The sequence below is a fragment of the Schistocerca serialis genome, chromosome 9 (assembly GCF_023864345.2).
Source record: "Schistocerca serialis cubense isolate TAMUIC-IGC-003099 chromosome 9, iqSchSeri2.2, whole genome shotgun sequence".
Classification (NCBI taxonomy): Eukaryota; Metazoa; Arthropoda; class Insecta; order Orthoptera; family Acrididae; genus Schistocerca; species Schistocerca serialis.
Genome location: NC_064646.1, coordinates 147,999,521 through 148,012,005, shown reverse-complemented (window position 1 = coordinate 148,012,005; position 12,485 = coordinate 147,999,521). Strand labels below are relative to the sequence as shown.

Genomic DNA, 12,485 nt, shown 5'->3' with positions numbered 1-12,485 from the left:
AATTACCCTCCCAGCTTTGTACAAAAACAGATCTTCTGTGCCTTGTCACTCTACTCATTTGCCACCTCCCACGTACTCAGTGTTCAGCCACAAAGGAGCACTCACCTCATAACTGAGCACTGACCAGGACTGGAACAACTGAATCACATTGTCTGTCAGGGTTTCAACTACATCTTGTCATGTCCCGAAATAAGGGCTACTATCCACTCAACTTGGTTCAAGAATCATGAAAGAAGGTTGTATACATCGAAGCAGCCTGGAGATACTAGAAGGTATCAGATAGATTATATAATGGTTAGAGATAGATTTAGGAGCCAGGTTTTAAATTTTAAGACATTTCCAGGGGCACATGGACTCTGACCACAATCTGTTGGTTATGAACTGTAGATTAAAGTTGAAGAAACTGCCAGGGAGAGCATTAGGGAACAATTGACAAGAATGGTGGAAAGAAATGCAGTAGAAGAAGAATGGGTAGCTTTGAGAGATGAAGTAGTGAAGGCAGCAGAGGATCAAGTAGGTGAAAAGACAAGGGCTAGTAGAAATCCTTGGGTAAAAGAAGAAATATTGAATTTAATTGATGAAAGGAGAAAATATAAAAATGTAGTAAGGGATGGCTAGAGGATAAATGTAAGTATGTAGAGGCTTTTCTCACAAGGAGTAAGATAGATACTGCCTACAGGAAAATTAAAGAGACCTTTGGAGATAAGAGAACGACTTGTATGAATATCAAGAGCTCAGATAGAAACCCAGTTCTAAGCAAAGAAGGGAAAGCAGAAAGGTGGAAGGAGTATATAGAGGGTCTATACAGGGGTGATGTTCTTGAGGACGATATTATGGAAATAGAAGAGGATGTAGATGAAGATGAAATGGGAGATACGATACTGCGTGAAGAGTTTGACGGAGTACTGAAAGACCTGAGTCGAAACAAGGCCCCGGGAGTAGACAACATTCCATTAGAACTACTGACAGCCTTGGGAGAGCCAGTCCTGACAAAACTCTACCATCTGGTGAGCAAGATGTAAGAGATAGGCGAAATACCCTCAGATTTCAAGAAGAATATAATAATTCCAATCCCAAAGAAAGCAGGTGTTGACAGATGTGAAAATTACCGAACTATCAGTTTAATAAGTCACAGCTGCAAAATACTAACGCAAATTCTTTACAGACGAATGGAAAGACTGGTAGAAGCCGACCTCGAGGAAGATCAGTTTGGATTCCGTAGAAATATTGGAACACGTGAGGCAATACTGACCCTATGACTTATCTTAGAAAATAGATTAAGGAAAGACAAACCTATGTTTCTAGCATTTGTAGACTTACAGAAAGCTATTGACAATGTTGACTTGAATACTCTCTTTCAAATTCTGAAGGTGGCAGGGGTAAAATACAGGGGGCGAAAGGCTATTTACAATTTGTACAGAAACCAGATGGCAGTTATAAAAGTCGAGGGACATGAAAGGGTAGCAGTGGTTGGGAAGGGACTGAGGCAGGGTTGTAGCCTATCCCCGATGTTATTCAATCTGTATATTGAGCAAGCAGTAAAGGAAACAAAAGAAAAATTCGGAGTAGGTATTAAAATCCAGTGAGACGAAATAAAAACTTTGAGGTTCGCCGATGACATTGTAATTCTGTCAGAGACAGCAAAGGACTTGGAAGAGCAGTTGAACAGAATGGACAGTGTCTTGAAAGGAGGACATAAGGTGAACATCAACAAAAGCAAAACAAGGATAATGGAATGTAGTTGAATTAAGTCGGGTGGTGCTGAGGGAGTTAGATTAGGAAATGAGACGCTTAAAGTAGTAAAAGAGTTTTGTTATTTGGGGAGCAAAATAACTGATGATGGTCGAAGTAGAGAGGGTATAAAATGTAGACTGGCAATGGCAAGGAAAGTGTTTCTGAAGAAGAGAAATTTGGTAACATTGAGTATAGATTTAAGTGTCAGGAAGTCGTTTCTGAAAATATTTGTATGGAGTGTAGCCATGTATGGAAGTGAAACATGGACAATAAATACTTTGGACAAGAAGAGAATAAAAACTTTCAAAATGTGGTGCTACAGAAAAATGCTGAGGATTAGGTGGGTAGATCACATAACTAATGAGGAGGTATTGAATAGGATTGGGGAGAAGAGAAGTTTGTGGCACAACTTGACTAGAAGAAGGGATCGATTGGTAGGACATGTTCTGAGGTATCAAGGGATCACCAGTTTAGTATTGGAGGTCAGCGTGGAGTGTAAAAATCGTAGAGGGAGACCAAGAGATGAATACACCAAGCAGATTCAGAAGGATGTAGGTTGCAGTAGGTACTGAGAGATGAAGCAGCTTGCACAAGATAGACTAGCATGGAGAGCTGCATCAAACCAGTCTCAGGACTGAAGACCACAACAAAAACATCCACCCATCCCTCCCACAGTGGTATTCCGCTGTCCACTGAACCTTTGCAATATTCTTGATCCTCGTCAACCCTTATTTCACCCCTGCTTCCAACTCCTTGCCTCATGGCTCATATCCCTGCAATAGATATAGATGTACCAGCTGTGCCATACAACCTCCCCTCACTAGCTATTCCAGTCTTGTCACAGGCACCTCGTATCCCATCAAACGCAGGGCCACCTTTGAAAGCAATCAGGTGATCTACAAAAGCTGCAACCATTGTGCTGCTTTCTGTGTAGGCATGACAACAGACAATCTGTCCGTCCACATGAGTGGCCACTGCCAAACTGTGGCTAAGAGACAGCTGCACCACCGAGTTGCTGAGCATGCTGCCTAACACAGAAGTCTTCACATCAGTGACTGCTTCACAGCATGTGTTATATGAATCCTTCCTACTGACACAATCTTTTCTGAATTGTGCAGGTGGGAACTTTCCCTGCAGTATATTCTATGCTCTTGTAACACCCCCGGCCTGGACGTTCACTAGTCTGTGTCCCTCAAGTGCTGTTCCCTCCCTGCTCCCATTCCAAGATCACAGCCTTCTACACCACCAACACACCCACTAGCCTCCACCCTCACTTCTCTCCTTCCCTCAAAGTTCCCGACTGCACTTAGGGGCCCTACCCTGCCCCCATCATGTGCCGGCATGCTCCCACAAGCAGCTCTACACCTTCTCCATTCCTATCCTGTTATCCCTCCCCCTCCCCACCCCAGCCTCCTCCATACCCCCACCATCAGGTGCAGTTGCTCTATACACTGTCGCGTCAGCCACTGGACACATTGGTTGTGTGTGCTCGCGCGCATGCGTGTGCGCGCCTCTTCTACCTTAGAAGAAGGCCTTGTGGTCCAAAGCTCAAATGTGTAGCAGTCTTTTTGTTTTGCTGGTGTGCAATTAAATGTCTTCTCTGTATGGTGAATAGTAATCTATTCTTTCCATAAGATCATCATTACTTCATCCTGGATTTTCCATTGTTTGAAAAATGATCCTCTGCTGCATAAAAAGAATGTCCGTGTTATCACAGGTAACTATAATGTAGTTCCACGCTGTCCTGTTGACACTAATGATGCTAATGACAGTGGCTTGCATCTCATTTGATGCTGATGCCTGCTATCTTAGAATGTACTGCCCTTTCATTGTAATCAATACACATTATAGCAATATTTGTGTCCTTCTGTTTCAAGATGATGTGTATAGTTTTTGTAAAAGAACTGGTATCTATCGTCTTCCTTACACAGAACATCAAATGACAGAGACGAGTGATATAGAAGTTATGAAAAAAATATCTGGCATGTTTAATGGAAATCCACAGTTTTACTTATTAGACTTGTGGGCAGAATTATCTAGTTGTACTACTTTAAACAACAACAGAAAGTATCCAATTTTTTTTTAATGTGCTGCTGATCTTCAGACCAAAGACTAGTTTGAGATAACTCCCCATGCTAGTCTATCCTTGGCAGGCATCTTCAGAATGACTTATATCTAAATATTCAGTTACTTTGTAGGAGGAGTGACTAGTGAGGTCATTAATTCTGTTATATAGGTTGGAGGGAGAATTTTGAACACAGTTGCACCCGATCATATAATTCAGTTCTTAAGTGAACTGTAGACAAGGAGGCAAAGTCTATATGAAGACTTTTTTGTGTCTTTTATTGTGATTGTGTACATATAAGTTCAGCTGAAAAGGTTTTTTGTCAGTTACAAAACCCATTAAGGAGTAAATTTATTGAGAAGTAAATGTAAGAAATCGAAGATCCTTTAAAAGGCTTCAGCAAGATGTATGGTTATCTGCTTTACACAATATTCTTACTGTTCACTTGTGCTGACTAAGCACTTTTACTTCGGGTGCAGTGTCCTGAAAGATAATTCCACAGAATTCACTCCCACACAGGGAGTGAAAATATACGAAATTAGCCACCATTGTTGTCTTCAGATTGACACAATGACAGAGGCCTCTTAGGGGACAACAGGCAAAGCTGAACATTTTGATTAGTTTTCCCATGTTTTGCCATGATTTAAACTTGTTATCCAGCTGGACCCAGAGGAATTACAGAAACTGTGTGCCATTCAATATATGACTATATCTACTTCTGATGCCGGGTCATTATTCCTTGTTTGTAACTGCATAAACTTTAGCTGTGAACCACTTGTAGGCTCATTCAGCCTTCATCTGAGGTGAGGTGTCATAAGTACCTGTAAGACTGCAGATACCTGTATAGGTTGTTACTTGGCAAGTTCTTCATACCTGTATACTGCTCCTCACAGTCTCTTTTCGATGAGCTGTGATTCACCATTTATAGATAATCATAATTCATACCTCTTCATTGCTATTTAATGTGACATCCATATAGTGACCTGTGCATGTCTGATCAACGCTCATGTTCTTTTCACACTAGATAATGAACATTAGATGTAATGAAATAACTGTTTATTTGATTCATAATTTTCCCCAAATGGATTGTACATGCACTTCAGATGAATTAAATCTACCAACTTTTGCAATTTGTCAGTTTGGTGAAGTTACTAGTATGCTCAGAAATAGGTACTTTTCAAAACTTTAACAATGCTTGTCTGAGTGACATCATGCCCACAGGCCTGCATTGTTCGTGAAATGTCACCATTAGACTTGCATTGTAAATTGCCTACGTGAACATTTTTCAGTTCCCATAAATTGTTAATCACATTAGGCATTGTCTTCTGACAATTCTTCACTGAATTTGTGATATTTTCAGTGTATACATATCTAATCATAGATAATTTTCACTACTTCAAATCTTACATTTTGGGAAGGTGATGCTGTGCAAAATGTTATTCATTTTTGACAGCATAAAGAGTTAGCTGCCCCTTATTTTGATTTTCATTAAGTATACTTTACAGAGAAAGTCGACATATATTATTTTGATAAAGGTTAGTAGTGGAACTAAGCTGCAAAATTCACCCTGTTCATATAATTTATGACTTCAGCAATGCCTTTGAATAGGCGGGCCATAAAATTCTAATCACTGATTTTCCATTGTTTAAACAGTGTAATCAGACAGTTTTCACAGATGGATTTGTATTACACATTGTGTCGTCATGAGGAGACATGTTCATTATTTGGAAGCAGCAGAAGAGGTGCCCAGAAGAAGATTGGTCCACCTACCTCTCATATTCCCTTCTCTTGGAATTGCGAATCAGAACTCTGTAGCTCATCCGTGAAACAGCTGCCACAGTGTCATTTCTACTGTGGCTGCTGCCCAGGTAGTATTTGAAGGAAGCAGCTGGCACATAGATTCATATAAAATGCCTTGGTGTATGTACCATTATGTATTTGATTCACAAAGCTGCTAACTGCACTTTTTTGCCACTCGTGTAACCTATTTGCCTTTTCTGCAGTGACCATTTTCAATTGTTATCTTTTTAAAAATATAGATATTTAGTTTTTTGTGCATATGTACATATTATGTGCTTTTTTGTTGTTTTGGGTTAATGTTGCTACATTCTAAGAATTTTTGTTATTGTTTCCACCTTGGCTGTTCATTATTTTATCTGCAGTTTTATAAATATATAGAATTTTCCATTGCGATAAGTGTACAGAATAAGTGAATTGTGTAAACATCAGTCAGATATTGTTCACCGAGCGAGGTGGCGCAGTGGCTAGCACACTGGACTCTCATTCGGGAGGACGACGGTTCAATCATGCGTCCGACCATCCTGATTTCAGTTTTCTATGATTTCCCTAAATCGCTCCAGACAAATGCCAGGATGGTTCCTTTGAAAGGGCACGGCCGACTTCCTTCTCCGTCCTTCCCTAATCCGATGAGACTGATGACCTCGCTGTCTGGTCTCCTTCCCGAAACAACCTAACCCAGATATTGTCTCTAGATATATGCCATGACTAGGGGATGCCTCTACGTCATGAGTACTGGAATGCAGTAGCAGTCCTAATCTATGGTATTAGTATGTTACTGTGCAGTCACTCTGTTCACTTGTGTTCCTATGAACAGTCAGGAAATTGTGTGTGTAACCTTCATTACTTGCCCATTCAGCCATCACTTTCACCATTCCCTACTGTAGTGCATTTTATACTTTCAATACTCGTTGCTTTATAGAAGTAGAATTATCTTCTAGATCAGTGTGAAAATACTTGTATAAAGTAGATAACTATACATTTGGTTGAAGCCACTTGAAAGATGGAATTTCTGTACTCATGTCCTGGTAAATTTATCTTTAGCAACAAATACAACTAAGGAGTAAAATTCAATAATTTTTGTTGTTTGGGTCATTATTATTATTGAGACATTATTCTAACAATACTTTATGAACTTGCATATTACTTACCCTGTTATCCTGTTTTCATATTAAAAATTAGAGGCTGTAGGTTGGGTTTCAATAAAAAGGATTATTTATTTTGCAGTTTATGTAGCTAACAACAGTAGTTTGTGTTCTTTGCTTTGATTAATTCAAAGGTGAATGATAATTCAGGGACAGTGTGCACTTTCTGTAATGAAATTTTTATAATAGTATATTGATGAATGATGTTACAGGGTTATTGCTGGTCATGTTTCAGATCCTCCATTTGTAGGACTAGAAACTTTAGATGCATGGCAAAGAAAAAATCATCCATGGCTTGAATTGTCGGATGTTCACAAGGAAACAACAGAAAATGTTCGTGTGACAGTCATACCTTTCTATATGGGTTCTAGAGAATTTCAGACTGCTTCTGTTTATTGGGTAAGTAACTGTAAATGACATTGTTGATAACAAAGTTCAATAAGACGCCATAGCAATGCTCCACCTGGTAGACTGCATTTGGTAGCTGCACTGACACTCACAGTGAAAACAATTTAGACGTTTACCAAATAATGTATGCCACACTGCAGTAATTAACTTTAGATTTCTACTTGTTTATTTATAATAAATCCCATTGTATGATAATCAGTTTTGTTACAAGCATTAATTTTAGCACATAAAACAAGTGGGCTGTTACAGTATGACAGTTTACTAGTGGTAGTGTAGTAAGATTTGACTGGCTGGTTGGGGCACATCAATAGATGGTGTGATTACAAGATGTTAATGAATTGACTGACTTACACAAAGTGAATAATGCACATTTTGATAGTTAAGTGAGAACTAACCAACAGCAATGGAGAGAAGCCACTTAACATGGGCTATCTTAAATACTGTATACATGATGGTGGCTAAATGAATGCTAGCCTCCAACGGGCTCAATCATTGTCCTTCACACCTGCTTATAGATCCATGTAAGATTAAAAATCAATTTTATTATTACCTTCAATTGGACAGATATAAAATCTACTCACCAGGCAGTGGCAGAACACAAGCATAAAAGAAGATTGTAACTAGGCAAGCTTTAGGAGCCAGTGGCTCCTCCTTCAGGCAGAGGGGTCGAAGGGGGAGGAAGAGGGTGAAGGAAAAGGACTGGAGAGGTTTAGGGGAAGGGGTAGATTTTGGAAAAGTCGCCCAGAACCTCAGGTCAGGGAAGACTTACCACACGGGATGAGAAGGAAAGACTGAGTGTTGGAAACTGCATCGGACAAAATTTGAAAACCTGAGAGCTTAAACATGAAAGATAGGGTAATATGCAGAACAGAGATTACTGCTTAAACATCTTGCATGAGTTAATAAGAGTGACAAGCTGAGTGCATTGTACATGACAGAGGTGGAAGGGGGGGGGGGGGGTGAAAAATAGACGGGTAAAACAATGAAAGACGTAGAAATAGAAAACTAAAATGGAGTGAAGAGCAGAAATGCTGATATCGAAGAAATTAATGTAAATTAAGGCCAGGTGGGTAGCAAGAACCAAGGAAATGTTGTAACACTAGTTCCCACCTGTGTAGTTCTGAGAAACTGGTGTCTGGGGGAAGGATCCAGGTGGTGTGTGTGGTGGAACAGGCACTAAGGTCACAATTGTCATGTTGTAGAGCATGCTCTGCTACAGAATATTGCGTGTTGCTTGTATACACCCTCTACCTATGCCCATTCGTCCTAATTGATAATTTGGTGGTAGTCATGCCGATCTAAAAGGCCAAACAGTGTTTACATAACAGTTGGTGTATGACGTGTCATTTCACAGGCCAGCTACAGGACTGCTATAGGTGGTGGTAGGAGGGTGCATAGGGCAAGTCTTGCAGTGAGGACGGTTTCAGGGGTAGGACCCATAGGGTTGGGAGATGGGTGCAGAAGCAGCATAGGATCTGACAAAAATACTGCGGAGATTGGGAGGGCGATGAAAAACTATTCTAGGTGTGGTGGGCAAAGTTTCAGACAGGATGGATCTTGTTTTAGGGCATGATTTTAGGAAGTCACGGACCTGTCGAAGTAGCTGATTAATACATTCTGTTATGTTAATTTCTTCCATCTCAGCATTTCTTCACAATAAGTACTCTTCTCTTCACTCTGTTTTAATTCTTTACATCTTTCAGTGTCTTTCCCATCTATTTTTCAAGGCCCCCCCCCCCCTCTCTCTCTCTCTCTCTCTCTCTCTCTCTCTCTCTCTCTCTCTCTCTCCCCCCCCATATCTGTTACATACAATGCATTTAGCTTGTCACTCTTATTAATTTGTGCATGATGATTAAGCAGTAATCTCTGTCCTGCATATTACCCTGTCTTCCACCTTTAAGATCTCAGATTTTTAAATCTCATCTGATGCAGTCCACAACAATCAGTCTTTCCTTCTCAGCCTGCAGTATGTCTCCCCTGACCCATGTTTCTGGGTGATTTTTCCCTAAATCTACGCATTTTCCTAGACCTCTCCAGCCCTTTGCCTTCACCCTTCTTCCTTCCCCTTCAACCCTTCTGCCTGAAGGAGGAGCCACTAGCTCCGAAAGTTTGTCTAATTATAACCTTCTTTTATGTGTGTGTACTGCCACCGCTTGATGAGTACCGTATTTACTCGAATCTAAGCCACACTTTTTTTCCAGTTTTTGTAATCCAAAAAACCGCCTGCGGCTTAGGATCGAGTGCAAAGTAAGCAGAAGTTCTGAAAAATGTTGGTAGGTGCCGCCACAACTAACTTCTGCTGTCAAATATATGTAGCGCTACACAGGCATGCTTTGCAGGCACAAAGATAAATACTGGTGCCAAAACCTGTGTGTCAGTAAATAAATTAAAAAAAAAGGTGGAAGACAAGCTTTTTTTTTCCCCACCTCGAGTTACGACCACTGCATTTTCATAAATTATCCAACGAAGTAAATACAAATTCCGTATTGTTCATCTTCAAATGTAGCAGCATTTCAATGTACTACGAAAATCCGACTGGAAAGACTGTTTGGGATGTTTGTCAATATGACCAACTCTACGTTCTGAATTTTTTCCTACCTGTGAGAAGAGATGGTTGCTAATAGGAACTTTTATGAACTGTAAATTACATGCAGTATTCTCTTCACCATAAGAATAATACGAATATAAACATTTTGCCATGTATTCTTTCGTGTTTGCTGCTATTTCATTTAAATCCTGTCTGCCTAATAAACTACGAAAATAGTGTGAGACAACAGCAAACGTGGAAGAATGTACATATCATGTCATGTTTATATTCGTATTATTCTTATGCCTAATAGTGATACAGTCAGAAATGAAGCACGGCAAATGACTAAAATTTTTAAATCTAAGATGACTTATTTCTGTGCACAAAGATTTTCAAACAGAGAAAAATTTTAGCTAAACTCTGGTTCAGAACATCTTCTATCATACGCAGTCTATTATTTGGTTCTTGTTGATTATTATTAAAGAAAGCAGCAGTGTAAGTAACAACAAATAGCAGTCTCTTGCCATTGTTTCGTTAATGAGACAATTCCTCTCTTTTTTTTATTGTAAGTGGCGGTAGCACGCACAGAAGCAAGCCATGCCGCGAGCGGCGACAGTTCGTAAACGCACAGTATCAGAATGCGACAAACAATGCATGACACAGTAGAATAATGCATTTTCAACTTAGAGTGACGTAAACACCTATAACAAAGAAAACACCACTTGTCAGATCAAAGAAAAATAAGCAATCTATTAAAACCAGACAAAGCACGTGAAAAAGGAAGGGTACCCGAATAAATACGGACGGAGTGCCTGGCGCATAGCAATGGCTACCTGATAAAGCTTAACTGCTAAGCTTACGACTCGAACCAAACTACTGTACTGTATCGTTATTCATTCGACCTAAATTGTGTCTCATATTAGAATGGACCAAATTTGTTTCAATTTGGAGGTGCGGCCTAAAACTTATCTCTCCCCTTGAATTTCGAGTCTCAAATTTCAGGTGCGGCTTAGATTCGAGTGCAGCTTAGATTTGAGTAAATACGGTAGATCTTTTATCTATCCAATTAAATTATTCTGTCAAAAATTGATTGTTTTCATTGTTTTATTATTACTTCGTGATATTAACACAAGACAGCCAATTTAGAGGCCATAAAATTAAAATTGGCAAAAGGCCAAATGTATTGAACTGAGAGTTGAATGCCCAGAAAAATGTAAAATTATAAGCACTATTTCATCAAAATGACCTCTGTGGGGAATCCCAAAGCTTGCCAAAATTTTACAAATTGAATAATTAACAAACCAACAACTTATTCCAGTGAAAGTGGACATATTTGGAATCAGGAAAAAAAACTGAATATGAGTAACTTTATTATTTAAAAAGTTTTGAGAAAAATGTGTTTGTTGAGAAGGAGCATTAGAACTTTCAAATAATAAAAAAAAAAACTCATTTAAAGACAGACATCTATTTGCTAACTGCAAAATTCACATCCATGTGTTTACTCTTCATTTGTTAAGAACATTCTTGTAGATAAAATATTTCCAGGAAAATCAAATGTACTATTATAATAAAATCAATTGAAATAGGGGACGAATAAAAATAAGCTGTTTTGTACTACGGTCGCGCATATGCTCTTCACTAGATGAGATAAAATAAAGGAAAACAAATTATGTTACTGACAGGAGTGGTACAAAAACAAATAGGGTGGGGTACCTGTAAGAGTTTGCATGGCAAAGTGATATTTATACTGTGCCCCCCCCCCCCCCCCCCCCAATATTTTCAGGATATGGCATGATAAATCTTCCAGCAGGTAGGCAGGAATGAATGTCTCATAGAACAGAAGAAACAGCTTGGTAAGTGTTCACATTATCCAGAAAGTGGGGTGAGGTTTGATAGGTACAAAAGTAAGGACATCTACAGCTGACCCATAAATACCAGTGTCTGTTTTGGAGGTGTACTGTTTGAAGGCAAAACTGCAATAAGTGAGGACACTGATGGAGGAGCTAGTTTCAGATTTCAAAGATCCTTCAGAGTGTTGCTCTGAAGTGATATATTGGGGGAGTACAGGAATTACATGTATAGCTTTAAACGTTGATTCAGATTGGTTGGTTTTGTGATATGTAGCATGAATATTCATATCTTGAATTTTATATAAATTATAAGTAAGAGCCAGAATTTGACACTGGGAAATTCTTAGTACATTGAAAACCTGATTTGAATGTAAAATAATAACCATTTTCTAGTGGCAAATTGATCTAGACTTCTAAGGATTTTTAAGGTGGAAATATCTTCCTCTAGTATATGAGTTAAGAGTCAACTGATTATTTTATTTACTTGTCACAGTGGCGATACTGCATACGTCTTGAGAATCTTGGAAAATTATCAGTTCAGCTGCGGGAGCGGCACTGGCGAATCTTCAGCCTGTCGGGTACACTGGAGACAGTGCGTGGACGTGGAGTGGTTGGCCAGGAACCTGTCCTCTCTCGGACTTCGCCAGCTTTCCAGTACAGCAGCCATGTCAGTTTGCAGGCACCATCAGGCCACATGTGGTAGGTTTATGCAGTAAAACGTAACATTTTAAAGAAATGCTTCATAGACCCAGTTCCAATAAGTTAAAGCTTGGGATGGAAGTACTCCATTTTGAAGTGTTACATAGGATAACTTACAAAATTTAAAATTTTATTTCTTTTACTTTCATAGTTCAGAAAACGCAATATCCATCCTCTGAAGAAAATGATAAATATGGACAGGGTTGGTAACTTTCCATTAACAGAAAATCGAGGATTAAATACAGTATATATTACAGTAG

General features: G+C 39.2%; 1 protein-coding gene across 1 annotated transcript in view; it reads left to right on the top strand.

The window, feature by feature from the left end:
- LOC126419087 (polymerase delta-interacting protein 2) overlaps positions 1-12,485 on the top strand; it is a 60,097-nt gene that overhangs the window by 39,225 nt on the left and 8,387 nt on the right. The window contains exons 5-6 of the mRNA XM_050086176.1: positions 6,977-7,140; positions 12,020-12,225. Coding sequence (XP_049942133.1) covers positions 6,977-7,140; positions 12,020-12,225 — 370 coding nt within the window. The remainder of the gene's footprint in view (positions 1-6,976; positions 7,141-12,019; positions 12,226-12,485) is intronic.